Here is a 15234-nt window from a genome sequence, read left to right on the forward strand (position 1 = left end):
AGTTTGATGTTTACATCAGCAGCTTTCTACTTCCTGTCTGCCAATCAGATTGCAGAGAACAATGGGTAAATCTGCCACAGGTAGCCGCTGAACCCTGCTCTGGTATGTTCCAGCATGTGCCGATGTCTCTCACCAGTCACTTCCACCTCACCTATTACCCTTCCTGCCATTCCTTCAGGAGTGGTGTGATTTTACAGGTGGGCAGTGGGTGCACCGACACTTGGGAGTTGTTACATCATCATCTTCTGTATTTTCAAAGCACCCATTGTTCATACGTGCCTGAATCGTCACAAATCATACTCTAACCATGTTACAGCCCAGTTTATTTTTTGAGATTGATATGGACTGATCTGTTGAATGAAACATAAGTTGAGAGAATTCAATCAAATAGGATTCTACGGATATAGCATTACTCCTGTTGTGGTCAGAATTGTGTATCCTCAAGGAAAACTCAAAGAAATACAGACCTGTTGACAAGAAAGTTTAAAAGTGCACAAAAACATTCACTGCAGCACAAAACTGGAACAGAGGTGGTCACCCCACTAATTAAAACAAATGAATCACCTCTGTTCCAGGACGCAGTTTACACAAAATGTCAGGGAAAAAGATTTAAAAAAAACAGAGTTACTAACATTTCATTTTTAATGTTAACACAGTGACATATTGGCTGAAGCTCAATATTCATTTCATCAGCATTTCACTCAGTGTATGAATCCCGCTGGAGGCTTTTACATTAGACATGTCAGTTTATCCAAGACCAGCTTTATTTTGTAAACATTTATGTCCACTATTCCTTCTTGAAATTTAGAGAACAGCTGTGATATCATTCAACCCACAACTCTCATTTCAGACAGAAAGACACAATTTAATTTCCAGATGTGCACGACTTTTATCGTCTCACACCACAGAGGATATTTCTATTCCACTTGCTCTTTCGACTCTATTCACAAAATGTCACTTTTCTAAAATACATGTCCACGTAATTTAACAGAACACTTGACATCTCCTCTGGGCCCCTCACATCAAACTAATTTCTTATGAGATAGTGCTTTAATAGTGGGCATGCACCCGCCCTTTTGTAATCACACCCCCACATGGTGATCCCAGGCTAGGGAACCATCTACTAATCCTAAATTCTCCAACAGAGACAGGCAATAGTGTAATACACCAGAGGGGATCCTGGGGAGAAAAGGAAACTGTAGTGCTGTAGAACATGCAACATAAAGTGGAAACACTGCAGCATTCAGCGAGGATGGCACTCCAGGTGAGGCATGCATTTCTTGGAAACTTACTTCTGGAGTAATATTGGAGATTCCAGTTTTATGGATGCCATTCTCCATGCTTTCCATTTGCAAAACAGTCTTTGCACATGTGTTGTGCCAAGCTCAGTCTAACTGCCATATGAGAAAATAGCCTTTTCCATTTCCATTTTTAATATTCAGGAGGGCTCCAAATAATTTAGATATGGGGTATTTTAATCCCTATGTGTTGATGTTCAAAGTAAAATTACTTTATGGGGGTGTACAAATTTAATTCCCAATAGAGGCATTTCTAATGGATTCCTTCCTGTCACTGATTTCTCATCTAGAATATCCAGATCCTAGCACAGCTGTTCCTGCTATCAGGTGGCTCAGCACAACTCTCCGTCAGGTCCGTCTAAAGCCTCTATGTGCTTTGCACCAGAAACGACATTGAGGTCAGTATAAGTAGTGGAGCCATGCCCCATGACCCATGACCTCAGTTCCTTTTTTCCATGCATTCACACTTCAACAACGCAGCATTGTGGACTCCGCAGGAATATGTCCCACATCCAATCAACACTTTTATATCGAAAAAGTATGACATTTACAACGAGGAAGGCAACAAGATCCCATAGGTTCTAGAGAGGAGAGACTTCCCCGAGGAGTTCTATGGGAGTGGCAACATGCTGAACCTGGCAGCTGACCTGCCAGGGGCAAGAGGTCTGGATTGGGCATTCTACCAGCACCAACACCAGGTAAACCTCATGCTGCTTTTTAGTGCGTGATGGGAAAGGTGGGCGATACCCTGGGTCCCTCTGCGCCGCCCACGACAAGTGCAATACAAACTCTGCAACATTCTGGATGATGCACCAAAGAGGCGCTGCTGCCCTGCAATGTGGTGGTAGGGGCACCAGTGTTGGAAGCGTGGGAGAAACCTGCCTCTGTTGCCCCTAATGGGCACAGAGCTATCATGGAAGCACTGTTCTGCACCTTCTGACCCAGCTTTCCTCTCTGACCACGCATCACCTGAAAGCCTGGTGGTATAGGCCACTACAGTGATCCTGAAAACTTCTACCTTTCCTTCCCTTACACTGGACAGGGAAAGCAAAAGGCTGGACGCATGGGGCAAGAAAGTGTTCACGTCAGGCAGTAGTGGTGCGAGCCATGAACGCATCTTGTGCCATGGTGAAGTTCTCCTTTGGCCCCTGCTCAGCCTTAGTCAGTGCAGCAGAGCACGTTCCAGAGGGCAGAGAAGCAAGAAGACTGTGGTTATGGAGAACTGTGTCTCCCCGAAGGTGGCTCATCTGGCCCCACGGGAGAACATCACATCAGATGCATTGAGCAGAGAGACCTCAGCCTACTACAAGTGGGAGCTCTGTCAAGAAGTTCTGGAGGAGATCACTCTTAGGGGTGGGGGGTGACACACTCATAAAGTGGACCTCTTCCCTTCCAGTGCCAACCGAAAGCGCGAGTTCCGCTACAGAGAATGTCTTCATTAGGGAGCCCACCGATCCCAGTCATCCCATTGGCCCTCAGGAGATCCCGTCTGTTCAAAACCACACTGATCCTGATCGCCCTGGACTGGGCCAGAGAACGAGTAATCCGGAGTTGGACAGTTCCATCTGCCCTTCCTTGCGCCAATGAGTAGACTTGAGAGGGGCTGGTTCTCCACCTGAACCTCAGCATCCTTACACTTCATGCTGGACTACTGAGGTGCTAAGATACAAGGGGTGGTCCTTTCAGCTCTGAGGCCAACTACAAAAACCATGTATGCCTGCAAGTGGCATACATTTTTTCAATATGGTGCCGGGAGAGGGTCCTGGATCCTTTGTCCTGTCCTCTGCCCCATGTGATGGACTTTCTGCTTTGCTTGGCCCAAAACAGGCCTGCAGATGGACACTTTGAAAGGTTACCTTGCCACTATTTCTGTGTTCGAAAGGTCCCTAGAAAAGGGCTTTTTTTCACAATCAACACTGTTATGCAGTTCCTGTGGGGTTGATATAACCACTTTCCTCCCTGACAGTTTGTAGTTCAGGTGTGGGATATGAATTTAGTTTCAACTTTTCTAATGGGCGCTCCATTCGGGCCCTTTCATTCCTGTTCCATTAGATTGCTCACCATTAAGGTGATTTGGCTGGTTGCCATCACGTCCGCGAGATGGGTGAGTGAGCTCCAGGATTTCTTTTACCTCCCCATTTGTTTTTTTCCAAAGAGAAGGTGACTTTGAGAGCGATACCCTCTTTTCTGCCAAAGGTGATCTCAGAGATTTCCATCTCTCAGATCCATCTTCCTGTGTTCTTCCCTCCACCTCACCCTTCCAAGGCAGAGGAAAGATTTTTGACTGGACCCAATACGGGTCCTTAATTTCTATGGGCCTCATTACGAGTCTGGCAGTACCCGAGACAGAAAAACTGGCAGGTTACCGCCGGATTCGTATTACCATTCCGCCTCCATGATTCCCGGAATTACTGGGGCATTACGACCCCGGTGACAAGGGAATTCCGGAGGCAGAATTGTGTAAGTCCCCATTCCCGACTCCATGGGGGTGGGGACAATGGAAACACAGGTTCCGTCTATGACGGAGCCAGTGTTTCAATTTCTGCCTGGAGGCGGGTGGTGTTATACCCACCAGGTCAGACCTGGCGGGAGTGACACCTCCCGCCTGCAGGACTCTTAATCATCCGGTCCAGAAAGAACGGTGGTGGCGGTTTTACCACCACTGTTCTTTCCGGACCAGCAGGGTCATAATGAGGCCCTATGCCTCTCATACTCGAGAGGCTAGGAAGGATGACCAGATTTCTGTTGGCTGCGCTGGTGCTCATGCTGGCAGGGCTGTGACCAAACAGACCCTGTCCAGGTGGATCATTCTCTGCATCTCAAAATGCTATGATCTGGGTGTGAAAGATGTGGCCGAGGGTCTCAGGGCTCATTGTACGAGGAGGGGCTGCCACCTTTGCCCTGCAGAGGTGGGTGCGGTGTCCTGAACATTTGCCAGGCAGCAACGTGGGCGTCACTGCACACACTCGGTAATCATTACTGCTTGGATTCCCTTGCGGGCCAGGATACCCATTTTGATAGGGTAGTCCTGTTTTCTGGTTTAGGTGGTGTGCTGGCTTTCCTCCCTCCTCCACATTATGTACTGCATTGGAGTACATCATAGATGAGGAATCCGTGGCAGGAAGGAATCCATTAAAAGAACAAATGATTTTCCTCTCCGTAATGTTCCTTCTGATGGATGTTCCTGCCATGGATTCCTCATTGCACTTCTTACCTGCCCCTCTTCTGGAAAACTAGTACACCATCAATTCTACAGTCCCTCAGCATCAAGAGTGCTAGGGAAGGAGGGTGGAACTGAGGTCATGGGGCACAGCCAGGCTACTTATACTGGGCCAGATATAATTTTGGTGCAAAGAGGAGTTTGACCGATACAGAGCTGTGCAGCGCCCCCTAGCAGCAGAAAAGTTTCTGGAGAACAGCTGCACGAGGATATGGATATCATAGATGAGGAATCTATGGCAGGTATATCCATCAGAAAAAAAATTGCAGAGGCGCAAGTCATGTGTTTTTTTTTTTACTTAAGTAGCAAGAAATTGCAACTTTGTAATTCACATTACTTTACGGCTAGCAATTCATGTAAAATAAAATATACATTACTTTATAGTTTCTCGACATATCAAGCAGAAATCCCTGTAGACCACCATCTACTGGTACTGCCTGGCTGGCATCACTGGGCTGAACATAATCATGAACCAGAGTGGGAGAAAGCAGGAAGGTTGGCACCGATTTGTCCATTGCTTCCAATTGTACAGTTGGGAGTTTGGCTACTTTTTTGAAGGGAGTGTTCGCCAATTTATGTGGAGTAAATAGTTAATACACAGATTATCTGTAGGGTTGGCATCAAGAGATGCCTTATATTTGTTTATTAAGAACATCTTTCCCTATGGCACTTATTCACCCAAAGGTTTATGGGTTCTAACAGCAGGTGGACATTGAAACAGGAGAATCCAGCACAATTAAGGAAAGAAACCACAGATGAGTCTTCTGCAAGCTTAGACAGAAGGTGTTCCAGATATAGGGAGTAAAAACCAAAAAAAAAAAAAAAGGTTCACCACCTCCTCATCTAGAGGAATACATTTAAACGTACAGGAAGGTCAAGGGTAGAAGGATAAAATGCAGAAAGCGGGGACTTTTGCCATAAAAGGCACAATGAGTTAGACAAAGCACAGACTCAATCTGAGGAGGTCACAGGAAACCATACGGACTGTAATGAAACAGTGTTATGGCCACATTTCTCAATGGATGAAAAATGCAGGTTGGCACTTTGTGCCACCTGACGTTAGTCACATATGCCAGTGAGCACAGAAAAAAAATGGCACTGCCATATTCAAATGTGGAAATAATTAGGGTTATAACAACTGACAGAGTATGAAGGTTGAGAAGCAAAGGGCTGGCTGACCTGCTGAGGCGATGCTATGCTGGGATCCTGTCAGAGGGCGTCAGGATTGGGTTAGTATTGCAGTGGGGTTTGCTTGACTGAATAATGTACTCCAATTTTGCTATGCATTGAACATTATGATATACATTGAAATGTATTACTTGATATATGGTGATTTGCCAATGGATAGGTTTGACGAGCCTATACAAGCTATTACTTTAGGTTTAAACTATGTGATTTGCCTTTAGAAATGCAATGCCAGTTTATACATATTGATTCAGTGATGGAGCGGGTCTATTGGGACTTTGATTTTCCTGAAGCAGAATGGAAAAGGCCAACAGGACTTTTGTGTCTTTGTCAATGGAAAGGCGATTTAAACCCGAGGTGGAGTTGGACAGGGCTTTATATGCTTGACATGTATTTGAATTCCCTTGACTAAAGAAGTGATGTAGATTGATTTGATGCTTACCAAACAAATGTGTTCGAATTCTATGTGAGCGTGGAGAGTTGGAATATTGTGTTATTCTTGCAAGAAAGTATGAAGGATGTGTATACATGTAAATAAATACTTTCTTTTTACAAAGTTAGTCTTCTTGGCTCTAAGACGTTGGTCCAAATGAAATGCTAATTGATAACACGGTTATGTAATGCATATTATGCATGCCTCTCTCCAGGAAGCCTTTCTGTTTTGTGAAAACCTTCTCTATCCATATCTGCATGAGACGCAACAGGAACTGCCGTGGATGTGTTGCAGAACCTGGGAGTAAGTTGTAAGGGTTGTACGTTGATAGAGCTGTGCAATGGAGTTGGGATGGGAAATGCACTCTGAGCCCCTCCAAATCCACTTTTAGAATCTATGTAGAAAGAGCATAATATCAGTACTGAAAAAGACAAGATGCCCTCTGGGTTTCATTTCAGTAGATGGAAGCATCCCTGTTGCATGAGGAGAGCGCTAGACCTTAGCTAAGCCGAGAGATGGGGGGAGACCTCCACTTAAGGTCAGAGCCCTTACTAGCTGCCGGGGTCCCAAGGGACACCCCATATATCCTACAAGGGTCTATAGTTATTGATTCAACCACACAGTCTTTTAAGCTTTTCCAAAATGTTGGTGCCAATTAATTTGCATGAGGTCCTTAGGCAAAGTGTTCCATAGGATGGTTACCTTAATATAGAAGGTACAGTCTCACTTCTTAATATTCCAGAAGGGATGCATTTCAAACAGCAGTGATTCAATAATCATAATCAGCCATCATTCGTGTGCCCAAGGAAACCGAGAACAGCTGCAGATGCAGGTTCTTCACAGTATTAGTCAGCCATGCCAAACTCAGTATCATTGTAGAAGCACCTCCTTCTATCAGAAGCACCTTCAATTGCAGAAGAGATGTCACCACCTACATGTTCTGTCTCATGGCAGATAAGAACATCCTGTGTACTCAAGTATTCGCCACATTCACTATGCTGAAATAGACCCAGGCATGCATGTTTTGTCTGGTGCCTAATAAGGGGACTGCTCCAACTGAAGCATTTTCCACATTCAGTCCATCAATCCGTTTTCTCTGCTCCATGTATTCTCTGGTAGCGAATAAGATCACTCTTCCAAAAGAACCTCTTCTACGTTCACTACACGTATGAGGTTTCTCACCTGTATGTAAGGGCTGATGGTAAATATGACCTGCTTTATGACTAAACCAGTTCCCACACTCATCGCAGTTATGCGGTTTTCACATGTATGTGTTCTATGGTGGGTAATAAGACTTCCCTTCCGAGCAAACCCTTTCCCAAATTCAATGCACTCCTAAGGTTTCTCACCTGTATGTGTTCTCTGGTGACGAGTAAGATGTTGCTTTTGAGCAAACCCTTTGCCACATTCAATGCATGCATAAGGTTTTTCACCTGTATGTGTTCTCTGGTGAATAGTAAGACCTCCCTTTGTAGCAAACCCGTTCCCACATTCAATGCACTCATAAGGTTTCTCTCCTGTATGTGTTGTCTGGTGTTTAATAAGATGTGCTTTAAGAGCAAACCCTTTCCCACATTCTACGCACTCATACGGTTTCTCTCCTGTATGTGTTGTCTGGTGTTTAATAAGATGTGCTTTATGAGCAAACCCTTGCCCACATTCCATGCATACATAAGGTTTCTCACCTGTATGTCTTCTCTGGTGGCTTATAAGATTTCCTTTATGAGCAAACCCTTGCCCACATTCAATGCACTCATAAGGTGTCTCGCCTGTATGTGTTCTCTGGTGGCTAATAAGATTTCCCTTCCGAGCAAACCCTTTACCACATTCAATGCACTCATAAGGCTTTTCTCCTGTATGTGTTCTCTGGTGGCTACTAAGATCTCCCTTCTGAGCAAACCCTTTCCCACATTCAATGCACTCATAAGGTTTCTCACCTGTATGTGTTCTCTGGTGGATAGTAAGTTCTCGCTTTGTAGCAAACCCATTCCTACATTCAGTGCACTCATAAGGTTTCTCACCTGTATGCATTCTCTGGTGAATCCTAAGAACTCCCTTTGTAGCAAACCCTTTCCCACATTCAGTGCACTCATAAGGTTTCTCACCTGTATGTGTTCTCAGGTGGATAATGAGCTCTCCCTTTGTAGCAAACCCATTCCCACATTCAGTGCACTCATAAGGTTTCTCGCCTGTATGTGTTCTCTGGTGAATATTAAGAACTCCCTTTGTAGCAAACCCTTTCCCACATTCAGTGCAATCATAAGGTTTCTCACCTGTATGTGTTCTCCGGTGCTTAATAAGATGTCCTTTCTGAGCAAACCGTTGTCCACAATCAATGCACGCATACAGTTTCTCACCTGTATGTGTTCTCTGGTGGACAGTAAGCTCACCCTTTGTAGCAAATACTTTCCTGCATTCAATGCACTCATAAGGTTTCTCACCTGTATGTGTTCTCTGGTGAATACTAAGAACTCCCTTTGTAGAAAACCCTTTCCCACATTCTATGCATTCATAAGGTTTCTCACCTTTATTAATTTGCTGGTGGCTGATAACTGTAACATGCACATGGACGCCATTATCAAATTCAGTGCACTGATAAGGTTTTTCACCCATGTCCTCATGCGGGCAATAATTATGTTCTTGAGATGGCAATTGTTCCCACATTTTGTGCACGTGTAAAGTATCTTGCCAGTTTATTTCGTCAGGTGCCTTGACTTAAGCAGACCCTTTTCAATAAACCTTTTTCCAAATTCAAAGCACAAATGAGAAATGCTTTTCTTACTGCACATAACACATTGTCATTTTCGTGCTAGATATACCTCTCCCCCAGGATTTACAGAATCAACACACTTAGTTACTGGATGTTACCACAAAGTGTTTGCATGGAAGGAAGTCATCATGTATCAACAGGCTTCGCAATCCCAGTTCCTGAATACTCTGAAAAGGCAACTGGACTCCAAACTTGCGCTCGTCTAAAATGCTTAGAAGTTGCATTCTAACAATGAAGCCTTTCACCGCGTTAGTCCAGAGAATCAAACAATCACTGTTGTTGCATTTCTGGGGCATCAGTCACCTATTAACATAAAAGGAGATGCACATTATTAGCTTCAACACGTTCACAATTGCAGGCAGCACATGTAATAAGACTCTACTCAGTAGTAGTGATGTTAACTCCTCACATAGTAACTTATTTGACTTTGAAGTGCCATCTATTGGGGAAAGGCACCCAAATAGGTGGCAGAGAAGTGGGGCTCCAATGGGAACATTTAGTGGAACTGAGGTAACATGCAGCAGGAATAATCTGATTAATTTTTATTTAGAAATGTTTTGCATCGTAAACACTAGGAAAGAAAACAGGCTGGGTGAACAAACATCTTAAATGCATATTTTAATCCTCAGGAACATGTATATATTCTACCAATATATTTATTCAGAAATGACTAAATTTGCGCATGGAAGCTCCCAATTTCCATACACAAATGATAAAGGCAGGCGTTTGCCACCAATCAGACGCCTGCTTGAACAGTCCTTTGTGTAATCACTGATGACTTGTGTAATGGCCCAAATATGAATAATATAACCAATAGCACAATCGAGGAAACAAGGACAGAATTGTGATTTAAAGGGAAAGCGTTAATCTCTTCCCATGGTGAGAATGGCACAGGCCATGCTGCCACTACATTCAAACATTGGGGGTCATTACAAGGTTGGCGGTAGCCATGCCGGTAAATAGTGGCACGGCTGCCGCCGGAGTCATGAATTTTCCGGCACCCAGGAATGGGCAATTACCAGGGCATTACAGCCCCGGCAGATCCAGTAATTGGCCATTCCCGGGCGCCGGAAAAATATTACTCCCCATTCCCATTTGAGTCCCATTGGATTCAATGGGAATGGGGAGGAGGGATGCACCGGCACCATTCATGAATTCTGTCAAGGTCTGCTAGTAGACTCGTAGTTTGCTGGTCCGGTAACAACGGTGCTAGTAGCTTACCGGCACCATTGTTACTGGACCGGCAAACTTGTAATGAGGCTCATTGACTTTAAACCTAGATAAGCTTGATTTTTTTCTGTCAATCTTGGAGATGAGGGATGGGTTTGGATTTTGTGTCACAAACCAAAACAAAGTGTATGAGAGACTCCACGAACTCCACAATATCAGCCCATTTGCCTTCCTAATTGTTTATATAAATTCCGCATTGCCAGGTACTAAATGTAATTGGCCAGAGGGATCCCACTTCCGTTTCCCTGTACAAAATACCACAGTCTAGTTTTATAAAAAAAAGTTTTAATTTTATTTGAACTTTGTACTTAATCCAAAAAAAAAAAAGATTACAAAGTGTGCTTTTTGTCGTGGACTTTTCATAAAAGATCTTGTCTCTCGCCCTCGTTTTCAGCTATATCCTCGGCAAATTTACTGCTTCCAATATCTTGTATGTAGCTATTTGCCATTTCATTTTGTCTACTCCAATCAAACGACACCAACATATTTGTTTGTCCGACATGATAAAATCCGAGAAGATGGGTCTTAAATATCGTTCTCTTATATGTTGGTTTGCAGCACATTTTAGAAGTAGGTGACAAATTGATTCTTTTTCTTGTGTCTTGCAGAAGCGGCAAAAATTTGTTTCAGTCTTGCCTCTAATGGCCAAGATTTCATTTGTCGGCAACAAGTTGAGGCGGGCACGTAGCAACATGTCTCTCCCCTTCCAAGATGGAAATTTCTTAATGTATTCTTGGAGCTCGTAGACCTTTTTGGTGTTTGGAGGCAGGTGTGTGGTTAGTTTGTTCTTTAATGCTGTTTCCAGGGTCGATATCCAGTCGAGCTCTCTTATTTTTGTGCGTATTTTCTTTGGATTATTGATTAATGTTTCTTCATCAGCCTGTCTCCTCCAAGACTCTGATGTTCTCTTCTTTCCAGTTTATGAGCCGTTTGCTGGTGTTTCGTTTTATTTCCTGATTTACAAGATTGTAAATTGACGGAGGCCATGCCATTCGACATTTCCTGTATAGCATTAGTGTTGATTGTGCCACTGTACTTACTTTTGAGAGACGGTAAACTAAGCTCTAGGCGGATCGAAGCCCCCGAGGTGGATTTCGGTAACGTCGGCACTTTCCTCAAAAATGTAGCCTCCAGTTTTGACCAGGTGTTAGTAGGTAAATTAATCATTGCATCCCCTCCATATGTTGGTGTTGGCATCACCTTTTTCTTGTAGAATTCTCGTACTGGAATTAGTGAATATCTACCAAATTTGTTGTCTATGTCCCTGGCTTGGGCTGTCATTTTGTTGACTTTCATCATTAAAGCTGCTTGCATTGCTTTGTCCTGTTTTGAGGAGTCTAATGTGACTCCTAGATATTTAAAATCAAAAACTTTTTCGATCGGCATTCCTTCCAGGTTTAATCGTGGTTTTTCTTTTTTTCTAGAAGAAGCCTCGAATGTCAGTAATTTAGTTTTTTTTACATTGATTTCCAGTTTGTTTTTTTGCGTGTAGCTTTGTCAATTGACGTTGTAGTCCTATTGGAGTGTGGTCCAATAGGACAAGGTCGTCCGTGTACAGAAGCAGCGTTATTGAAGTTTTGCAGAGTTTTGGTGGAAATTATCGTATTTCTGTGTCTTCTTTGTTAATGTCACCAATAAATGCCAGGAAGAGAGTCGGCGCCAAAGGGCACCCCTGTTTCACACCTCATGCTGTTGCAATTGGAGATGACAAAAGTAAATTTTGATCCAGACGGATGCGCATATTGGTGTCGGTATACAGCACCTTAATTGGGTTCAATAGGGCAGCTAGACAATCCCAGGCTTCCAAATTTGACCAGAGACTCGGCCTGTCTATACGGTCAAAGGCCTGAGTGAGGTCAATGAAAGCGACAAAGATTCTTGCACCCCCTTCCAATACTTTGGCAGCCGTGCCCATGTTTTTCTTAAATCCCGTTTGGAAGGGATCGTCGCAGGGGACTTTAGAGGCCCAGATCTTGAAGCGGTCGAGAAGCATCGAACCAAACACTTTCCCCATTACATCAAGCAACGCGATTGGTCTGTAATTCGCTGGGTCCTTTTTTTCTCCTTTCTTGAAAATTGGTACCACTGTAGCCGATTTCCATGAGGGCGGTATCGTTTTTAAATCCGTACATCTTCTGAAGATTTTGCTCAAGAGACTGGCCCACTCCTTTGGGTTTGTTTTTAAGTCCACATTTGTGATCCCATCGGAACCTGGCACTCTTGAGTTTTTCAAACCAACGATCCTTAATCGGATCTCCTCTGGGTCGTCCACTCTTACCCATGGGTCAATTTTGTGCTCCGTTGATGACATTGTTGCAGTTGTTGGAGCCAGGTACATGTTTGTGAAGCATTTTATTCATGTTGTTTCACCAATTTCACTTATTTTAGATTTTTCTTGTACCTCGATGGTAGCTCTCAGGGTACTCCAAAATTCCCTTGTATTTCTGCCACTTTGATTTTTAGGATGTTTTCTGAGTCTTGTTGGTAGAGGTTCAGTCTATGTCCTTTTACCCATGACTTGTAGTGTTTTGTTGCAATATCCGCTTCTTTTACTGCCGCTGATGTTGCGATAAATTTAGCTCTGCGCTGGATTCTTCGAAGCTCGCAGCGTTTCTCGATCAAAGTTTTATCAAACAGGTGTCTTGGAGGATTTCCGCCTATCTTTTTTGAAAGTGACGTCTTTTTGTACTTTGTCAAGAGAGGAATATAGTCAGTTTTGTTTGCGCCATTTGTCTCCGACATAGAGCTAAATCTATTTTCTATGTCTGCGATAGACTCTCTAGACAGTTTTAATCGATTTCCCTGGGCTTTGATGGTTATGTTGAATTCTATATGGTCATTCAAAGGACCTAAAGACTCCCAAGTGGTCGAAAGAGGGTTATGGTCACTGGCTCTTACACGTGTTATTTCAAATGATTTAGTTACAGCCAGGATCGGTTCAGTAACAAAAATGTAATCTATTGTCGCATTGGTTTTATTTATTTCCCACGATGGTGGACGCTTTGAGTCTGGAAAAGCTTCATGGAGGTTGTGTAGGTTTCTCGAGTCCATCAGTCGGGACCATAATTTGCCCGCTGTTCGCCTGTCGAGTTGTTTACTTGCTTTTTTCTGGATTCTGAAGCCCCTACACAGGTGGCAATCAGGTCGCCACAAATCAGGAAGTATTTTACCAGGTGATCTGCCAGTGCCTTGTCTATTACCGCCTCTATTTTTTTTTAGAAAAACAGTTGTTTCCGTAGTAGATGGATTACAGTAGATATTGGCTATTATTAATGTAGATTTTTCATACCCTGCCTTGTTGTTTGCCTGGCGAGTCCATGAAGCCTTAACCATCAGTATCATTAAATTACTAATCAATGTTTCTTCCAGTTTGATCCCACAGCCATTTTTGCAGGTGATCAATAGCCCAGATGAAGGTCTTCCTTGGCGTACTTGTTTGGCCGGTACCAGGATAAGTTCAAAACCCCTCATTGAGGGTGGTAATCAGCCAGGTCTCCTGCAGGCATACTAGGTCATATGACCCCAAGTCCATGTCGCTCGTGGATAGTAGATGAGTATGACCTCTCGTGTTCCACAAGCACATCTTTATCAACCGATTTTGGTGGATCAAGCGAGGTCTTTCCCGATGGATGTCTCCAATGCATTGCTATCTTTGCTTTTTTTCCGTTAACGCTTTTGGCAACCAAGACCAGATCCCTTTCATTGGCTCAAATCTTTTTGAGGGTTCACACTCAGTTGTTTTTTCGTTTCGGTCTTCTTGTGGACTAATTCCCCTGCATCTGTTGGTCTTTCTTATGTCTTTTGTCTCTGCTGGTCTGTCGTAGTTGCTGTTTTCTTTGAAGGTAGACAACTTCGCCTCCGGTCTCCTTTCTTGTTTTGGGGCTTATATGAGTAGTCTTCATTTGGATTTTAGGGATTTGCTGTTTACAGGGCTTTGAGTCTTGCTTTTCCTGGCGCGTCTTATCTTCTTTGCTTTCTGACGTATTTTTTTCAGTGCCGGTTGCTGAGTACACTTTTAACTCATATCCCACATCTTCTAGTTCTGTTTTACTGTTAGTGATGATGTTTTTTAGCGTTGTTGATGCTATGTGCAGCATGGTTCTGGCTTTGGCATCTTCATGGCTTGGCTCTACCACCAACAGCTCTTCTGATTTGATGTATTTCAGGTTTTGAATATACTTGAAGAGTTTTAACACCGAGTTTCTATTCAATGTTATTTTGTCTCTATTTTCTTCCACTTGAATCAACTTGATTCGCCATTTTGCTTGGTCCACTTTTCTTGGTTTTTGATTGTGCGTTTGCATCTTAGATCTGTAATAAAAGCCTCTTACCCTTGAGTCCCTTGGTGAAAGGAAGCGGCTCTTCTCATTGTTTCTAGGTCTAATTGTTCTTAGATTTGGTGTGGGGCCGTGTTGGTGTTTGCCTTCTTGGGCTTTTTCGGTTTCTCCCTTGATCCTCCCGAAGATGCTGAGATTCGTCTTGCTGTCTCCTGTCTGGTTGTTTATTTTCATGGGCCTTCTGCTGTGAGTGGGAACGCTTTTGCACTTTCTCTGAGTATCTGGAAGTTCATTTGTCTGGGGTTCTTGATCTGGCCCTTTCTCTTTCTTTTTTCATTACTTTCATCATCTGTTTTAAAATTATCTGCCTTGAGGTTTCTGGAGGCCGACTGTCTTTTTTGTTTTGGCTTTTCTCTTTGACCATAGTTTGTTTCGCAAAGTTCTCACTACTCTTTACCTTCTTCCTCGGTGAGTACTCTGTTTTGCTGGTTTTCCTGCTAGTTTGGGGGTTTGGTGTTTCGCTAGTTCTGTCCGAGTTTGAGGCCATCGGAACATGTTCTGATAGGTGTTGACTCAGATTCATCAATTTATCATTTTCAAGAAAATCATTTGTCGTCGTTGGAGACGGGCTGCCTTTTTTTCTTTTTCTTTTTCCAGCCTTTCTTCCTTTTTCATTTGTTGTGCATTTACGTCACACTCTCCAGTTTGTAATGATTCTTTTTGAGTTACTGGGCGCGAGAAAAATTGGAAGATGCCTTCTGCTGTTTGAGTTCTGAGTTTATTCAGTCTTGGTGAGGTTATCTTTTTTGTTTTCAGTGTAG

General features: G+C 43.4%; 1 protein-coding gene across 1 annotated transcript in view; it reads right to left on the minus strand.

Moving 5' to 3' along the window:
* Positions 1 to 308: 308 nt before the first annotated feature.
* LOC138498515 (zinc finger protein 432-like) overlaps positions 309 to 15234 on the minus strand; it is an 88843-nt gene continuing 73917 nt past the window's right edge. The window contains exon 4 of the mRNA XM_069622291.1: positions 309 to 9209. Within this exon, the coding sequence (XP_069478392.1) occupies positions 7472 to 8800 (1329 nt within the window). The 5' untranslated portion in view covers positions 8801 to 9209 and the 3' untranslated portion in view covers positions 309 to 7471. The remainder of the gene's footprint in view (positions 9210 to 15234) is intronic.

Source organism: Ambystoma mexicanum, chromosome 5q, assembly GCF_040938575.1.
Source record: "Ambystoma mexicanum isolate Mex_15411 chromosome 5q, UKY_AmexF1_1, whole genome shotgun sequence".
NCBI lineage: Eukaryota > Metazoa > Chordata > Amphibia > Caudata > Ambystomatidae > Ambystoma > Ambystoma mexicanum.